The sequence below is a fragment of the Podarcis melisellensis genome, assembly GCF_964234715.1.
Source record: "Podarcis melisellensis genome assembly, chromosome: 3".
Lineage (NCBI taxonomy): Eukaryota > Metazoa > Chordata > Lepidosauria > Squamata > Lacertidae > Podarcis > Podarcis melisellensis.
This window is the reverse complement of record NC_138530.1, coordinates 53,682,329-53,702,290: the sequence shown is the minus strand read 5'-3', so window position 1 is coordinate 53,702,290 and position 19,962 is coordinate 53,682,329. Positions and strand designations below refer to the sequence as shown.

At 39.1% G+C, this 19,962-nt stretch overlaps 1 protein-coding gene across 5 annotated transcripts in view; it reads left to right on the top strand.

Moving 5' to 3' along the window:
- The window catches only part of ZDHHC14 (zDHHC palmitoyltransferase 14), a 68,906-nt gene that overhangs the window by 13,199 nt on the left and 35,745 nt on the right, over window positions 1–19,962 (top strand). For 3 of the 5 annotated variants that reach the window (XR_014166816.1, XM_081905319.1, XM_081905321.1), the window contains exon 2: window positions 16,720–16,892. Coding sequence is in view for 4 of the 5 variants with exons in the window: in XM_081905319.1 (XP_081761445.1) it covers window positions 16,720–16,892 (173 nt within the window). In the remaining variant the exon portion in view is untranslated. The remainder of the gene's footprint in view (window positions 1–16,719; window positions 16,893–19,962) is intronic. The other 2 variants (XM_081905320.1, XM_081905322.1) reach the window with 1 other exon arrangement.

Genomic DNA, 19,962 nt, shown 5'->3' with positions numbered 1-19,962 from the left:
TCCGCTCCTCCACATGCAGCTGCTGGGTGACCTTGGGCTAGTCATACTTCTTTGAAATCTCTCAGCCCCACTCACCTCACAGAGTGTTTGTTGTGGGGGAGGAAGGGAAAGGAGAATGTTAGCCGCTTTGAGACTCCTGAAGGGGAGTGAAAGGCGGGATATCAAATCCAAACTCTTCTTCTTCTTCTTTATTATTTATACCCCGCCCATCTGGCTGGGCCTCCCCAACCACTCTGGGCGGCTTCCACAGAAACCAAAAATACACTAAAATCACACATTAAAAACTTCCCTGAACAGGGCTGCCTTAAGATGTCTTCTAAATGTAAGGTAGTTATTTATCGCTTTGACATCTAATGGGAGGGCGTTCCACAGTGCGGGTGCCACTACCGAGAAGGCCCTCTGTCTGGTTCCCTGTAGCTTTGCTTCTTGCAATGAGGGAACTGCCAGAAGGCCCTCGGTGCTGGATCTCAGCGTCCAGGCAGAACGATGGAGGTGGAGACGCTCCTTCAGGTATATATGAGGGGGTGGCATTTTGCAGGGGAGACCTGGTGGTCTATAAGTGCCATTCTCTTTAGCATTATGAAGGAATTGCTCTTTGATTTTTCCAGTATCTCTCCCATGGTTTCTTCCCTGAAAATGGCTGAGGTTGACTAGCAAAGCACAAACAAGTGGGCAAACTCGAGCTGTTCAGATATCTGAATCAGCCGTGCATGTAGCAAGGTTTGGCCATAACTCTTTATGATTGGATAACTGGATTTGCGGATAAAAAGCTTTCTGATAGAAGTCTCTGCGTGTATTTCCTATTCCAATGTAGCCATTCAGCACCCTGAATTTTGTCTTGTTTATTAGCAACTCAATAACCATAAAAGGAAATGTATGTTCAAACTCCTCTTTTGCAAGGAATGAATAACTGTTCTTGTTTGTAAGCTGCCTTAAGTCCCTTGAGGTAGTGCATATATATGTGTGTGTGCATGCATATTTACTTAGACATAAATTTTACTGTGCTTTGTGGGACTTACACCCAGGTATGTGTACATAGGATTGCTGCTGTAGTTCATGAGGATAATCTGTATAGCCCAATTATTATTATTTTTATGAAACGAGATAACATCGCCTTCTTAAGAATTAGCAACCCGTGTAGGAGCTGCTTACCATGGCTGCAATGTCAATAAAGGGTCATGGGAAGAAATTTATGAGATTTTCTGAATTCTAGAAATAACTGTGCAGTCTATCCCCCCTCCCCATCCCTTAAAGGATTGTAGAAATTAAATGTTCATGAATCATACACGTGTAATGTTCAGTTGCTGTATGTTGAATCACTCTGAACATTTGGGGTATATTCTGTATTCCTTTGCATGTGACTACAGTGCTCATATGTGCAGGAATCATCCTGGGTCTCTTTAGAGTTTAGACTGAGCCCTATTTCTTTTTCCTTCTTCCCTTGGCCAATGAGGAAGCAGTATGGTAGAAATTTGTGGGGAACTCTTCTTCACATTAACAGTTACTCCAAGCCTTCTGTGTACACCAAATGAGGAAAGTGGGAGGGGAGGTAAAGAGTGGGGCTCCTGACATTAGCATGTTCCTCTGTCTATTGATGCTGCACCCAAAGTCTTGTTTCTTTAGTGTTCTAAGAATGTGCAGGCTTTCTTTTATATTCATTTTAGTGAGATAGTTCAGATGGTATTCACATTTTAGTGAGATCGTTCAGATGGTATTCACATGCGAGCACCAAAAAGCATTTGAACCATAGCTTCCAACGGAAGGAGGAATTCTGTTCCTGATATGCATATTCAGTAGTATAAGCCCTTGGAGTCCACTTTGATAATGAATGAGGGTAACACCACCAGCTCAAGTGAATGGGCAGAGGCTCATCTCAGACCTCATACAGTGGTACCTCGGGTTACATACGCTTCAGGTTATATACGCTTCAGGTTACAGACTCCACTAACCCAGAAATATTACCTCGGGTTAAGAACTTTGCTTCAGGATGAGAACAGAAATTGTGCGACGGTGGCAGCGGGAGGCCCCATTAGCTAAAGTGGTTTCTCAGGTTAAGAACAGTTTCAGGTTAAGAACGGACCTCCAATGTGGTGGGAATGTAAAAAAATGAAAGGTTTCTGGGAAATGATTTATAATGAATTGAAAAAAATGTTGAAATACACCTTTGTTAAAAAACCAGAAACTTTTCTGCTAGGAATACTAAGAAATGACATAAAAAAGAAGAATGAGAAGTTGTTTTTATATGCAGTAACAGCGGCAAGAATTTTGGTGGCTCAAAAATGGAAACAGGAAGAAATCCCGACGAAAGAAGAATGGAGAAGGAAGTTGATGGAATACGCAGAACTAGACAAGCTTACGGGGAAAATTCGGAACCGGCAAGACCAGAGATTTACCGAGGACTGGAATAATTTACAGAATATATTAAGAATATATGTGAAGCTCAATTAACATTTGTAGGTTTTCAAGAAGCTCTGTGATAATAATGGAAAGAAATATTGTTTTATAATAATTGTTAAGATTAATTTGGTTAAAAAAAACCAAAACAATACAGATGCAAGAAATGTGAACAATTGTGAAAACATGAAAATTTCCAGAAAGCCTGAAGGAAGTCTGAAAGTGGAAAGATTAGAATTGGATGTATAATTCAAATGGAATGTTTTTCATTTATTGTTAAATTTTATAATTTTATTAAAAAAAAAAAAAACGGACCTCCGGAACGAATTAAGTACTTAACCCGAGGTACCACTGTATTCAGCTTCAGAGGCACTTGGAAACAGCAAGCAGTATTTCTGCTACTTAATGCTTCTGAGGCTCAATACTAATGCAAGAACAAGGCCTCCTTCTCCCAAGGAGCAACATGGATGTGTAACATAGGGAGTGACTTCAAAAATTGGCAGGCTGTCAAAGCTAGCCCAAGTTTGAAAACTGTTGACAATTGTTTTCTCCTACCATAGATTCTATATGGTAGCAATCTAATGATACTCTTGAGGCCCATTCTCTGTAGTAAACCATCAGAACTGTTTACGTACACAAACAGCATAAGCCAATAGTGGGGGTGCATCTGTTTGATGTGCTGGGTATCTAGGCATCTGTTGGCTTAGATAACTGTAAAATGTTGGTAATTTATATTTTTTTAAAAATATTATCTTTGGATTTTAACGGATTTCTGAAAAGATAATTCTCTTGAACTTATTCAGATGCTCCCTAATTGCTGCTTCCTTATTTATCTTATTGTAATGGTAGTTTCTAACATGTTTTTACTTTGTATGATGCCTGGACAGTCAACTCTTTATTATTGTGTGGCTGATAAAACTGAAATAATAAATAAAGGTGCAACCACTTTCTTTCTAATGCCACACATCAAGATTGACAGCCTACTTTATCTTGAATAAAGTTGCTAACAAAGTGATTGATTTTTCTTTGTGATTACTTTTTCTTCCTTAGCACTTTGCAGTACAACTGAACAAAAAAATATAATTCGAGCATTTCCCCCTATTTAATTTTCCTCTTCAGTGATACACCTTAAAGAAGGGCATCCACAATCGAGTGCTCTCCAGCTGTTGTCGAACTCCAGCTCTCATTGTTCCTGACTATTCACCACTCACTGGGGCTGATAGGAGTTAGGAATCCAACAACATCTGGCAGACAGCAGATTGGGGAAGGCAGGCTTAAAGGAACTAAAACATTTGGTTGCATTAGTGTTAGCTTAGTGCCAGCAAGTGCAGTGTCTTGACAATATGTCAATGTTTGTGGTTCAGATCAAAAGCAAACTTCTTTAAAAGCTGACTAATTATTTTGCAGAAAGAATGCATGTGAAGTTAATGTATCTTTGAAAATGGAGCGTACACAAACCACTTCTTGCATGATTTATGAGTGTCTGTAACTGATGCAGCATTTGAGACTACTCTGTCCAGCACTGTTTTTTCCACGTGTGCAGTAATCCCAACATAAACTTTTTATGGATTCTGATACCCAGGTTTCCATGAATTGTGACTGAAAATTAAAGTATTGCCCAGACAAGTTCAGTCTGTATATAGTTTATAAACTAGTTTAAAGTGGAAACGAAATAGAAGTGTGTTCATGTGGTGTGATGTACAATGTGATAATTTAGAGCAGGGTTCGCTAATGTGCAATTCTCCATATGTTAGTTACTTAACTTCAGCTCCCATCATCCCTGACCATTGGCCATGCTGGCTAGGGCTGATGGAAGTTGTAGTCCAACAACACCTGGAATGCCACAGGTTTCTCAACCCTGAGTTAGGGTATCATGACATTTCTAAAATATTGGAGTTGAGATAACAAGCTACATTGTGTGAGATCCCAGGCTATCATCTGAAAGTACATAAGGCCATCACCTTGCTGAAGCTAAGCAGCTCTGGAGTTGGTAAGTGCCTGGCTGAGTGATCTTCTGGGAACTACATGTAACTGCCTTGGGTTTATAATGGAAAGCAGATGGAATATGAATTAAATAAATAAAAACATGTCCTGCAGTATAAACTGAAGATGTGTGTTTATTCTCAGTGAAATCAAATTCTAGCTGAAGCAAATTAACTTGGGTACCATCTCAACTTCAGAATTTTTACATTTAAAAAGCTTTGTGCCCATCAGATTTGTTATGGTGACTTGAAGGTTCTTGTACATTTGCTTGATTGACTATCCTGATTTTTATATGAAACATTTTTTTCTGTTCTGGAGGTACTGCTTTTGTAGCAGTCCAATGTGTCACTTTTTCTAATTCTTTAGCTGCTGTTAGCTTTAGAGCTGTATGCATAGACTGCAGTTTTGGTGACATAAGGCTGCTTGCCTTTTCCAGGCAAAATAATAATATATGAGTAGCTGATCTCCATTCTTTTTGGCACACACCAACATGAGCTGAAATGCCTAGGACAGTAAATTGCTTGAGGTTTTTAATGGCACTTTCTCTTTTGAACACTGCTAATTTTCCTTTTGCAACTGTGCAGCAATATTTCAGTGTCAAATGAATGTTGTCATTGACAAAATAACCAGTGCAGTTGTTTCATCTGTAATCCTAAAATTTGGTTTTTGAATGAAACTTGCAGAGATCAAATGATAAATCCTTACAGATGAAGTATAATATGTTTCTCTTGGTATTCTTTTTGTAATTCTTCTGTATGTGAATTTTTAAGATAGCTTCTTGAAATAGAATGCAATTTAACTTCTTCACTTCCTCCCACTTCTGCCTAAGATCTATTCCCAGATAGAGTCCTAAAGTAAGCATTGCTAGGGGAATTATATCCTTGCTTTGTTTTACCCTTGATTGTGAATAGACTTAAATGAAACACATTGTGATATAAGTTTGGAAACCCTTCTTTTAATTACATCTGTAGTGGGTTGATGTTTTTTCTATAAGTATTAGTAAACTAGTCCCACACATTCAGAAATAAAAATGATTAAATATGCAGCAACTTGGTACACAAGCCCATTTCAGAAACTCTTCTTGAATCCTTGATCTTGTGCACAGTGTTCAAATACGCAGTAATATTTTATCATATTCACATTTGGAAATAGCCACTTCATAAGCTCATTCCTCCAAAACTCCATCATCTTTGTGAAGTTTCTGATGCAGCCACTCAACAGCAGGATGCATAAGAACTTGTACCTCGTGGGTGATATCCAACTAAGTTATGTTCACAGTAGGCCCACTGATATCACTGGGTATATTATGAGTATGACTAATATTGATCAGATCTTACACTCCAGATGTTGTAGACTACAACTCCCTTCAGCCCCAACCAGTGTGGCTAGTGCTCAGGGATTATGGGAGTTGTACTCTGAAACATCAGGTATTTGCTTGTTTGAAAGCAGAGATTATTATTTTTTAAATGCTCTGTTTATTATCCAAAACAAGTAACTCATTTTCATTGAGCATCAAACTGGACTAAGTTCAAATATGCATTTTGTTTAAAGAAAATGTGCCATGCTACTTCAGTTGTAAAAGCTAAGGCCTGATATCTATGTGGTACTGCCAAAACCTGTTTCCGTTTGGCCAATCTCCATAGATGTCTTAACTGGAGCCTGTATCACTTGAGTGCATCTCTGTTATCCACTTGATATTGGTGACCCCCACACATCATGTTAGTTTTCAACAAAATGGAAGCAGTTTTGAGTGGCTGTCACACTCAGCCTTGTTACAAATAACCAGAGACTGTATGAAGTGACTGAAAGTTTGTGAGGCCCTGTATCATGTGCAAGATACTTGCTGGCGGAATCTGCAGGTTGCTTCACAGGCAAAGCGGGAATTCCTTTGCGGGGAGGGCGGTATCCACAAAACAGTTCAGAATATGTCTTATACTGAGTCAAAAAATCCATTTATTGTCTATTTTGTTCAAGAGTAGTCTCCAGGGTGTTGGACAGAGGTCTTTCTTAGCTCGTCTGTGTGAAATCCTTTCAACTCAGGCTAGGAACTAAACCTGGAACCATATGCGTTCTAAGCGTGCACTCTACCAAGATAGTGGTTGGGCGAATTAGGGAATGACAGCAATTCTGAAGGGCTTAATTTCTGTGTGTGAAGACATTCGAGAGTTAGGCTTTGTGAATATGACAAATGCTGATGGGCAGAATCATCGTGGGGATAGGGTGGGTGGAAATAGGAAGGATGAAGACTTGTGAGTATGCACCATAGTAAATTTGCTGTTGTTTGTGTTATGTCCACAAGTGTGACTGTCCACAAGATGGTCAGTATTGTATACAATCTCAAGTATGTGTCTATATTGATGAATGGTGAGAAGAGAATGGCGTTCTTCCTGCTATCCTACTACAGTGGTTTACAAATATTAATTTGTTGTTTCATCATTGCCAAAATTAGGATTAAGCATAATTTAAAATTGGCCAGAGACCATAGCCACAATGTGTGTAAACATCTGGCAAATATATATCTCATAGTTCTGAATAACGAGTTATTTTGGGCCCCAATCTTGTTTATCTAAACAAAAACATTTAGAACTTTTCTACACATGTTACCCATTTCCTGTTATACAAAATTGTTGATTTCTAGACTAAGCAGTGTACTGGGATTTCAAATACTTGATAATATCTAGAATAATTATTTGCATGTTTTCATCTTGTCCTTCTGGGATGACAAGTTCTGGCAGAAATGCAGTATTTTGCTAAAAGGACGCTTGTGTTGTAATTTAGCAGGCATCTCCCATGGTTCCTGGGCAGTATCTGCTCTTGGGTGTTTTGTTCAGCAGTAGCATCACATTGTATGATAGCTTGCATGATTGAATTGTGTGCTTTTTCTCATAGCTGTCTAGAGTATGACAATATAAATTGTGAAAAGGAAATAGTTTCCCTTAGAGTGAAAGGCCATCTTACAAGGATGGTCTTACAGCATTTTTCAAATACTTGACTCAAATCTGTCTTGGGCTTTTAAAAGTTACTTTGAAGTTGTATTGGCAAATTAGTTCTTTTGCTAATATAAGTAAGTGTGTTAAATTGCAGGAATATAAAGGATATATTCCTGTTAAATTACAGGAATATAAAGGATTAATGAACTTTAAGAAATGGGAATACTTTATTGGCCTGAATATAAGCCTCACTTTTTTCCCAAATTTCGACCATGAAAAGTTAAAGTGCAACTTATATTCGTGACCTTATGGTATGTAGCTAGGAGCACGGGGCAAACAGCGCTAGGAGTGTGGCAAAGTGGCACCCGCCCTGCGTGTAGTCCCCCAACCTCTCCCCCAAGGCTGGGAAGGGAGACAGTGTAGTTCTCCCCCCCCCCCCAGCATGCAGCCGGGAGCAGCAAGGAATGGAGCAGCTTATATTCAGGTATTTTTTCTTTCCCCCCCCCCTCCAATTTTAAAGGTGTGGCTTGTATTTGAGTCAATACAGTAAATATTACGCCTTGTGTATTTTGTAACACCTTAAAAGTTTAGCAGCTGTTGTCTATGGCAGTCTTAAAATCCAACACCATACCAGAGGTGCCCAAACTTTTTTCAAAGAGCCAGATTTGATGGAGTGAACATGCGTGAGGGCCAACCAAAGTTTTGAGCTTTTTTAAGGATTGAAGTTGCTGAGCTTTTTTGTTTGTTTGTTTGTTTGTTTTGGATTTTACCCCAGGACATATACTGCCACAAGGGCCAGATTAAATTAATTGGCGGGCTGGATTAGGCCCCTGAAATGGACTTTCGACATGCCTGAGCCATACCAAAACTAATATATGGGAGATGTGCAGGTTCAATGTGAGGAAGCCGAAGCATTTTCAACATCTAAGACAAAGGTGCTAAAGTGGACCATATATGGACCGCCAAAAGGTTTTGGGTGGATCCCCCAACAATTCTGTGTGATCTTTTAAAAATATATAACTATTACTGGCAATCCCTCCACACATACACACTTTCCCCATTTTTTTCACAGCTAATTAATTTCCTTCGTTGGGCTTCACCAAGTGCTCTCAGGTAATTTTTGCCATTTTAGAGTCAGTTGGGGTTCCTGTCCTCCCCACCCACCCCCGCCATAAAATTAATTATTTCCTCTTTCTGCTTCTAGGTGCACCATTAATAGTACAACTCAGTGGCGGCCTATTCACTTCATTTCTATTCACTGTTGTTTTTTCTCCAGCTAGGTTGCCTTCAGCAGCTGATCATTAATAATCATCCCCAAGTGCTGCTGAAGGCATCAAAGCAGGAGGAACAATGCATCCAGCAGGGAATAGAAATGAAGGAGAAGCATTAAAGTTAGCACCTCCTGTTGATCATCTTAGTGAAAAAATGTACTTGAGAGAATTTGGGGTGAGGAAAGAAGGACTCTGAAGAACTTTGACTTAGAAAAAATAAAAACAAAGAAAAAAAATCAGTTAAAAAGAAAAGAAAATATAAATAGAACTAGTTTAGGGAGATTAGCAAAGGGGACAGACTGATTTTTGATGGGCAGTGAATAAATGGTAACATTCTTGTATGATTTTTAATGGATGCTAAAAAAAAACACTTATGAGATGTGGTAAGTGAATGAACATTTATTATGTTATGTCAACATTTTAACATACATGTTATCACACAGGATTAGCAAGAACTTTCATTATCATAAAGATTCTTGAACTGTGCATATGTTATGGATGTACAGTGAAAATGTATAGATGGGGAATGGAGATCATGCCTGGTTGCCCTATGGTCTCTTTCAGCTGTTCTTCATTTTGTTTCAGCTTTGAAAGAATAAAATCCTGCCAAGTTTTACCAGTACGTTTCAATAATTTTAACCTTAACATTCAAACAATGAGTTTTATAACTTTTAGTTTGTTATGTGCATTTTTGACTTCCATGCTATGTTGCAAGCTTCACAGAGGCATCTGGGATGATCATTGCTGAAACCAGATTGACCTTTATTGCGTTCCAACAAGGTATCCTCAGGTTCTTTTTGCATGATTACCGTAAGTGCCTTTTAAAATACACCTCGCCATTTTTTACATACGCATGGGCATTTCCAAAAAACCTGCTGATGAAGCATAGCTGTGAAGAGATTTAATTACTAATCAGGTTGTTCCTGGTTTGAATGTCAGCTCTGCCATGAACTCGCTAAGTGACCTCTGGAGCATGCTACTGTCTTTCACCCACAGTTCTCTCATCTGCAATATGAAAGATGATAAAATTGTCTAACCTAACAGGGGCTTTGTAAGGATTATGTCAGAGACATGGCTAGCAGAGAGGAATCTGCAGAGGGGGAGGAAGAGGCAGAGGAAAAAAGGAATTTGATTTGTGCACACGAAAGTGAGGTAAGCCCTTCTCACTCTGGATTGCTGCCTGTAAGTTTTTGCAGCAGCACAGAGATGAAGGATCAGGATGCAGGTGGTAGTAGGGGGTTGTATTAAACTCTAGAGGAGGAGGAATTGGCTGGACCTGAATCTCCAAGAAGTAGGAGGCGGAGCAAGCGATTAGAACCAAGGAAGACCAGCAGGAAGCGGGGGTGGGCTTGGTGTATATCTGGCCTTGGAAGGGGACGGAAGCCAGTCGAGTCAACTGACTTCGACAGTGTGGAAGGAATTGTGGGAAGCTTGGATTGTTGTAAGCCTGTTGTTGATAAATAAACCTCAATTAGTCGAATTGCCAGCGTGTCGTGTCTTGTGTAAGAGAAGTGCTAAACCTGACAGATTATGCCTATATAATGCATGTGAATTGTTTGAACACCTATACAAATATTAAGTAATCCTAGTGCAGGACCCATAACCCCCCCTCTCTGTCGCCCCCCATGCAGACCTGTATCACCTTATTCTGAATGATTCATTCAGATTTTGTTTAAATTTGTCCTCAGTAGATTACAATGCATTTTACATCTAAGTTTTAAAAATGAAACTGGTTTTATATCATGATCAATTGTGGTTTATTGTGACAGGAATGAACCTAGTCAGCCTTTAGACTTGTGTGTCCTTGAGAAGTGCAGATGTTTTGCTACTTTTTTTTTTATCAACCATAGCTTATTGTGTCATCCAAACCTAACAAAAGGAGTGAATCCATTACAATTTGTATGAAACAAACCAATATAAAACGATAGCTTATAAAGCTGCCTTTTTTCAGTATGTCAGTTAAAATTAACCACAGTTTAGAGTTCAGATATAATGCTTAAATGTGTTTAATTAAAATTGGAAGCAAAAGCTTCAAGTCTTGTAGACCTGCTTGGGTAGGGGAGGGGTGGGCAAATGAATGCAGAGGGCACCTAAACTCATTCCCAGTATGATAAACCACAGTTTATCATTACGTCCAAACCTCCCCCTTGTTTCCTAGGTCTTAAACTTGAAAATGTCATTGGAGAACTGCTAACGTACGTATAGCAAGGAGGAACTGAAGAAGGTTTAGAATGTGTGGGTTGTTACACAGAGAGAGTCTTGGATACCTGCCTCATACTTTTTATTAGACGTGTGGTGCATCTTGTGTCTTTAAACATGTGAGAAATAGTTCCATGCTGATCTGAAGTATCCATGTTTTCAAGTTTTACTTTCTAGATATTGGATGCAATCTAACCAAAGTTGAACACTTTCAAGTTTAAAGTTCTGTTTCAATGTCATCATAATACACCGTTATTTTAACATGACACACCTTGCACTTCATTTATAATGTAAGTCACAGAATGTGGAAATCAACACAAAAGCCATGAATTAATTCTCTTATTATTTAGTACCCAGCAGTTTCTTCCATTTAGCAGCTGTGAAACAGAGCATGTCTAAATTAGATTGGGACTGAATATCCTCCTCTTCCTCCCAATACATACATACTTTTGGAGTGTTATTCATGTCTCACAAAAGTGCAGGGCTTTCTTGATGGCTTTGCGGGTTTTGCTCTTTTGTTTTTGAAATCCATTTATTTCTGTTGAAGGAGCTTTCTATTCTATCACAGGAGGCAGGTTCTTTGTACTTTCCCCCACTTTGTTGTACAGTAAAAAATGCCTTTGTTTGGTGGAAGAGCTGCAATCCGTTTGCCTCATGGTGTTCCCATTTGTTTCAGAACAGCTCAGTTGAAATGATACTACACCATGATGTAGCATCATTCATGGGACATACTTTGTGGGGTGGTGGTGTCTTCCGTCAATTAAAAAATTGTTTGCTGGTGGTGGCTATGCCCACAGAAAAGGGTTACTCTCTTAGGCACCTTGAGGCAAGTTTGAAGGTGAGGGGTCCGCTAGTGTGGGCACAATTCTGGCAGTGACTGCTTTAAAGCTGTTCTAAAAGACCACAAGTGGTTCTTGATGTGCTATATCGCCTCAGTATAAATTTTATTTATTTGCCATCTTTCTTTACATTTATATCCTGTCTTTCTTCTGTGCTGGAACCCATGGTGGCATACATGATATTCTTAGGCAGTCACCCATCCAAACCCTGCCCTGATGTAGATCTGCTTAGCTTTAGCAAGGTAATGGCCTTGTGTCTTCCGACCATATCATATCCTGATCTAAAGGCACATAAGCTCTAGGCAATTGTTAATATGGCACACTTGTGCTCACAGTAGGGAGAGGTGGGGCAGATTGATGCAGAAATATTCAATCTCATATTTTATGTAACAAAGATGAGTCAAATAAAAAAATTCTTTATGCATGGCATAACTAATCAATATTATAATAGCAATCAAAAGAACCATTAAAGTTAGAAGATAATAAACAACAGTAGTAAACAACAGTTTTTTTTCTTTCCAAATCATTTTCTGGAAAACAGAATGACTAGAGATTTCATGCAAACTTGTATATTGTACACTAGTGGGGCACTTTTATACATATCAGTGTGCCCCGTCTTAATGTATCAAAGTGCCCCAACGAACATTTTCAAAAAACTAACAATTATTAATAAAACCACTGAACTTATTTAAATATCACGTGTAATCCTGATTACTGAGTGGAATAACTTTCCTTTGGTATTTTTAAATCTTAACTAAACGACGTAAAACAGCATTGGAACACTTTTACATTTCACGTAATTTTTTAGTTGCCCATGCTAAAAACACACCTACTCTCGTCAAACGCCAACGGCTAACTGGCGGGCAGCACTGTCGCAACTGTTGTACTCACACATGTATAGACACGTTTTAGTGATGTCGGGACACAGATAACGTTTCTTGATATTGATATATTGTTGGTGTATCAGTGTGCCCCTTGCATCAATGTGCCCTGCCTTCCCCGAACCCCACAGGGTTCCTTCCCCCTGCTAAAATAAGATTCTGTTGTAGCCAACAGAATAGGCTGTTGTGTGTGCTTGGTTGTGGTTTGTGTGTGGTGCTCACAATAGTTTCTCTGGTTTGCAAATGTGTCCATCGGCAAACCGATAATGTAGATTATCCCTGTTTTGTATCACTCCTTAGGTGTGTTTAGTTCAGATGGCTTGACCATAATCTGTGCTCAGTATAGCAGTGTTTTGTTTTTTTTAAACCCAGATGCAGCAGATTAAAATCTCTGGCAATTTCTGTTTCCTCCCATTCTCCTGTAAGCCTTCAAACACATAGTATCTGAGTGTTAGAGATAAATCGGGGAAGGAAAAGCAGAAGAACATGTAGAAAAGCCAACTTGTTAGCTTAGCTTACTGGTACATTTGATATTTGTAGTTTTGCAGATTCATTAGAATCTTGGTCTTCTGCAATTTAGCATTGCAGGTGGCAACAGGATTCAGTCTGATTTTTAAATAAAAGTATTTTGTAGCCAGTTTAAATGAATATTTTGCAGTTAACATAGTGACAGTTGCAGTTTGTTTCAGGAATAGACAGTACTGTCAGTTCAGCAAGATCAAAGAGAATGTGTCTGTTCTGGCTACAATCCGAAGCTCAGTACAAACTAGTAAAAACTGTCCCTTTTTTCTAGGTTTCCTTTTAATGAGTAACTTTAAATATGTGAGCTCCCTGTACCCCTGGCAATGTACAGTCCTGTAATTTCTGTTGGTTTTGACACTGACTTGACGCAAGTGTCAAGTGGGATCATGCCCACGTCTTCCTCCTGTCTCCCACCCAGATCCACCTCTCCTTTCCCTTTTCAGTATTAGCCATGGTGTAAAACCCCTGGTGAAGAACTTATGTCCCTCCAGATGTTGCTGAACTATAAGTCCTCAACCAGCATGGCAAATGGTTAATGATGATAATGGGAGTTGTATTTCATCAACATCTGGACACTCAGAGGTTAGTTAGCCCTAGTGTGGACCAAAGCTTTATTGTTTGTTTGTTTGTTTGTTTGTTTGTTTGTTTCTAAACCACCTTTCACCTGAAGATCACAAGGTGGCTTACCATATAAAAACACAAAAATACATAACATAGTAGCAAACAAGAACAATGCCCCCCTCCTGCATTAAAAGCCATAGATAGTTTAATTAGCTAAAGGCCTGGGAGAAGAGGAATGTTTTTGCCTGGTCCCTGAAGATATGTAATGAATGCTCTGGGAAGAGCATTCCACAAATGGGGAGCCACCACAGAAAACACTTGTTCTTGTGTTGCTTCCCTCCAGACCTCTCACGGAGGAGGCATATGAAGAAGGGCCTCAGATGATGGTCACAGGGTCCAGATTAGTTCATATGGTGAGAGGCAGTCCTTGAAGTATTGCGGTCCTGAGCTGTTTAAGCCTTTTTAGATCAAAATGAGCACTTTTAATTGTGCTTAGAAACTCACTGGCAGCCAGTGCAGTTGGGCTAGGATTGGTGTTATATGCACAAACTGTCTTGCTCTATTGAGCCACTGAATTCTGCACTGAGAAAGCTAACAATTGTTTGCTTTACACTAGAGTTTGAAAGCAGGATTTGGTGCTGGTTTACTAATGATTAAAGAAACCATGGCATAGAACTATGCTACTGTTAATACTGAAAAGGAAAAGGAGAATTTCTATGAGTCAGCAGGATGGTCCTTGTCTGCTAACTATGGTTATTGTCTGCAATTATACTTGGCCAATTCTGCAACAACTTCACTGATTGCTAGCTTGCTTCCAGACTGAATGCAAGGGACTTTTAAATCTGGTCACAGCCTGTGATCTACATACCTTAGAAACTACTTCTCCCTCTGTTGCGCCCCATGGTAGTTGTGATTGCTGCACTGGACTCTGTTTTCAAGCACTTTTGCTATGGAATTATCAGCTGTCAGAAACAGGGTCTTCATTACCTTCACCTCAGGGCTCTGGAATATCCTCCCAGATGAGATATAGAGTCCTTTCTCTCTCATTTCTTTTGGGATAGTTCTTATTCCAGAGGATATTTGGTTGTTATGATCTATTATGCTTTTGTTATACTTTTCTAAGTTATCTGTTATGAATTTCCTGTTTTAGTGTGATTGTTGCATTTAAAATATGTGTGTTGATGTTTTGAGTTGCCTTGAATTGAGGACAGTAGCCTATGAATACTTTAGTGTAATACAAATAATTAGGTGCTACTTGTAAACACACAGATTGTGAAGTGTAAACCATGCCTGTGAAGACCTGCTTGGATTGAGTGTATCCCGTGGTGAATTAGTTCAGCATGAAAATACATTCCTGTAGTTCCTTGTGAGGGAATTTACACCATTCATCACAGTGAATCATTTGTTCAACTCTCTGCACACAAATTCAGCCTAGACTGGTATGCATTCATTGCAATAACCTTGAAATTCACCAAGTAAACGATATATACCCTTGTGATCTTAATAATTTAAGCTTTTAAGAAGTTCTAGTTCTTAAATTAGGATACTCCAGAAATCAAATTAAAAGGGTTGTATTTATTTATTTAGAATACTTATGTCCCCTTTTATTGTCCCAGAAGAGACTCAAAAGTGGTTTGCAAAAGATTTTGTAGTATTAGGAACAGAAATAACATGAAGTCCATATGGCACCAGATTTATAAGGGCAGCATTTCCTGCCCTCATCTTTGGTCTTTGCTGGTGTTATCAGGCAGCAGCTCCCACTGAAGCAGCTAGACTTCATTCAGCCCATGATAGAAGCAAGTCTTCTTGTTTGTCAGTTGCCAGGATTATGCTGTATAACAGCATGGATACATTGCAGAGGTCATAACTTGCTTTTCTGCAGCTAAGTTTTTTTAAGCTAATATTTAAATTTCAAATATCTGCCAACAATAACATTTTTTTTTATTAAACATATTTATATACCTCTAACTCATATAAATATCAAGGTGGTATACAACAGTATATAAAATAAAATATAAAACACCATAAAAGCAATACAAAACGATCGTAAGAATCATAACACTGGCTAATCAAGAAGTTTAAAAAGCTGCATAGACCTGTTGACATAGAAAAGTATTCAAGAGATTCCTGAAAGTCAATGGCAAGGCTGCTCTTCTGTACATAGAAGAGTTATTTATTTTCCAAAAGGGGCTTGAGTCCTCAGAAGCTTATCTTGTAATAAATCTGTTAGTCTTTAAGTTTTTGGTTTTGCTGCAAGTGATTAAGATAGTTATCCCTCAGGAAACATTTAATATTAAAATCAAAGAAGTCAGGGAGTCTAAAAAAAAACTGGGTTACATTTTAACCACACTGCTATACATATCCATAATAGTAAAAGATTCCATTTATAAAAGGCTTTGCATCTCTTATCAACGCACTCTATCTTTTTTTGTTTTTGTACATGACATCATGCTATTGCCTCACTTTAAACAAACAAATAAATAAAATGGGTGTTGATTTTTCAGGAAATGTTACTAAAGTGTACAGAAGGAAATGATCTGTACTAAACCATGGGTTCTTTCACTACTTCTGCTCCATTTGCTCCAAGGAGAAGTGAATGACTGGCTCAGGAGATCCTTTGTTAACACAATAATTTACTGATGTCTAGAAAATAAGGTGGGAAAATAGAATGTGAGTCTGAACCTGCACCAGAGCCCTCCTTGAGTACAAAATGGTGGTGGTGGTGGAAAATATAATCTGAACGCACACTCAGAAATTTTGTGAAATAAAAAGTTCTCAAATAAAATTTGAGCTTTTTTAGGTTTTGTGCTTCATGGGGAAATAACTTCTCTAAGCTGGTTATCTGGAATGGCTTTCCAGGAGTTCTCTCCCCCACGCCTAATTCCCTTACAATAATGGAACTTACATCAGCAGCCTTATTATTACTAATAATAATTTGATTTCTTACCCTCCCTTCATCATAAGATCCCAGGGTGGATTATAGCAATTTAAAATTCAGTCTTAAAAGCAGTTAAAACAAATTACATTTATAGGAATAGGATGGGTCCTGAAAAATATCTCAGGTGTCAATAGCCAGGTTAAAAGGTGTATTATGCAGTATGAATGACCCTTAAACTTTAAATTTTTCTCTGTTTTACAGTTGTCGATATTTATCAGATCAGATTACACCTGCAATTCCTGCAGTGGGAGCAGTTCTGTTCTTTTTTGTTATGGGGACCTTGCTACGTACTAGCTTCAGTGATCCTGGAGTCCTGCCTCGTGCAACACCAGATGAAGCCGCAGATCTTGAAAGACAAATAGGTAACACTGAAGGTCTGTTGTTGTCCCATCATCTTCTTTGTAACTGTGTGTGTGTGTGTGTGTGTGTGCGCGCGCGCGCGCGCGCACACGTGCGTGCATGCTGAATGGCAACATCACATACTTGTTCTTTTTTCTAAAAAGAATGAGTTTTGTAATTTTTCAGTTCTAGGGCAGTGATAGCTGGAATGGTCTGTCTTGTAGAATTTCAAAAGAAGCATTTGTGTTTACAGTGATATTGAAAAGGAGCAACAATTACTTCTACAGTACACTCTCAAAATTAAAAATGTGACCACTGGTCCAAAACGGTTACGAACCGCTGGTGCGGAGTGTCTGGCCAGGAATGGAGTGTTTATGGCAGGGTTCCCAACTTGAATAAAATATTGTGGGGCCCAGGTAAGCCCTGCCCCACATGATCAATCACATGACTCAGAGAACACAAACTGTTTGACTGGAAGTGTCCACCAGCTTTAGGGGAGGGTAGCCCCCTCAAATATCTTATTGTGGGGGCCAAAGCCTGCACGGCCCCTAGGAGTTGGCTCCTACGGGTTATGTGAATTCACTTTCAGAAGACGCAGGCATATAGCAGTGTGGTTTTAATCTCTCCCTGCTGATGGGCAGGTAGGGACCCAGAGGACTGGAAGAAATCCTGCTGTGGGTCAAGGGTTCGCCATCCCTGATCTACACAGTTGGGGGTACTGTACATCTGGACCCATTGCTGTCACTTGAGGCTCAGGTGGCCATGGTGGTGCAAAGTGCCTTCCATCAGCTGCTGCCAATAGTCCAGCTATACCCTTATCTGGGCAGGGATAGCCTAACTTCTGTTGTCCATACTTTGGTAACCTCTAGGTTAGATTACTGCATGTTATATGTGGGGCTGCCTCTTAAAAAGGTTTGGAAACTAGGTACTGTATTGCAGATTTTGGCTGCCAAGTCGCTCACTGGGGCAAGACGGTTTGAGCATATAACGCCAATCCTGGCCCTACAGCACTGGCTGCCTATTAGTTTCTGGGCCCAATTCAAAGTGCTGGTCTTGATCTATAAAACTTTAAATAATTCTGGACTGCATCTAGCCCCATGTGAATCAACCTGGACCTTGTGATCAGCACCTGAGGCCTTTCTTTGTTTGCCTCCTCCACAAGAGGTCCAGAGGGTGGCGACACAAGGATGGGCCTTTTCTGTGGTGGCTCCCTGCTTGCGGAATGCTCTTCCCAGGGAGGCTCGCCTGAAACCTTCATCACCTACCATTAGGCACCAGGCAAAAACATTCTTCATGTCCTAGGCCTTTGGCTAATTAAACAATCTATGGCCTTTTAAATTGGGGGGAGGTGTACTTGTTTGTTATTATTGTATGTATTTTTGAGTTTTTATATTGTAAACCACCCTGTGATCTTTGAATGAAGGGCAGTATAGATATTTAATAAATAATAATCTAAGTCATGAAAATGCTCTATGTATTAGACAATGGTGGCTTTTTGTTTGTTTGCTGTCATTTTGGTGAGATACCAGAATGAGGGTGATCCATGTTAGAAACTGATATATGAAAGCTAGGAGCTAAATGGCACCTTAAACCTAGGTTACGGCTGCAACAACGGAATGTCCTGGCACGCTTTTTTAATAACAAGAATACAAAGCTGAAAATGAATGAATTACAGTTAAAATATTATGTTCATTTTTTACATGGTCCAGTCCTTCCCCTGCCCTCCCCCTAATATTTTTAAGGGGGAAGTGGGGAGGTAGAAAGGTCCTCCTTTCCTTCCACTCTGCAGTTTTAATCTGAAATCTCAGGTGCAGTGCTGCACCCAGAGCTCAGAAACTGCTTGCACTAATGAAATTCCCTGTCACAAAATGTGCCTAGAGCAATGGGAGTTTCAAACGCTGAGGATAATGTTGTGTCATTGTTTCATTAAGTTGTTTTATACTTTTTCTTTTTTATTACTGTCCCCAACCCTCAAACATTCCATGAGCAAATGTTTAAATCACCCATAAATTAGCATATGGAGTTCACCATCTCCGATCTAAACTGTTGAAAAACTTTGTGTATTTTTGTAGTGATGGGCTAAATTCATTTTTCTAACAGGAGGTAATGTCAGTTTTTACATTAGAGGTATTTCTCTGTCTTTTATTTATATATCTGCAGATTTATAAATTCCTTCACAACCAAAAGTTACTGAGGTGGTGTACAAACCGTGCAATACAATAAATTAAAATAAGATAAAATACAAAAATTACAAAACCCAATAAACTAAAAGCAATATAACAATTCCTGTGATTGTACAGTTATCATTTCATTTTTAAAAGCCTTCTCGTACAAAAATATCTTCAGCAGCTGCCTAAACATCAAGACACAAAGGGGTTGGGTAATTTCTTTTGATAACTGAAACATACACTTTAATCCAGCAAAAGTTCTAAATTGTTTTGTCAGGCTCCAATAAGGGCCACTTCAGAAGTTTCAAAAAAGCAGCATTGGAGGAAAAGGAAGTAGTTAATTCTTCCATTCCCATTTCCTCCAAGACCCATGGGAAATGCACATTTTTGACATCACATTGGGCAACATGTGCCCATGTCATCAAGAAATGACCGAAGTGCAAGTCATTCCTACTTCCTCTCTATCCCTGCTTCATTGGAACACTGAGATAATCCCTTGGTGTTTGCTTCAACTAATTTCCTCCATCTTCTAGCATATTTGAGATCAAATCTGTAAGACTGGGTAAATATCCAGTGCAGAACCATTGGGGGCTTTTTTTGTATTTTCTTCTCCTGGAAGAATCTTGCAACATTAAAGCTTGCTTTCAGCATTTTAAATGTAGATGGTCCAAATAAAGTGTTCGTTTGCTTGCTTTGAATGAGCCAACTGCTGTTCCCTCTTTCCAGCTATAAATAATGAAACTGCATAATAAGCCTTTGGAAACAGCTGTTAATACAGTATAAATAAGTTAGAAGAGAATGTTTTATGTTGAAAGGTACTGTCTTGCATCTATTCCTGTAGTGGTGAAACCAGATGAAGTTACAGGTTAGGAAACCAGGGAGAAAATTGCACGTAGTTTTCTTGGCTAAGAGCACAGACTTTTAGACTGATATCAGT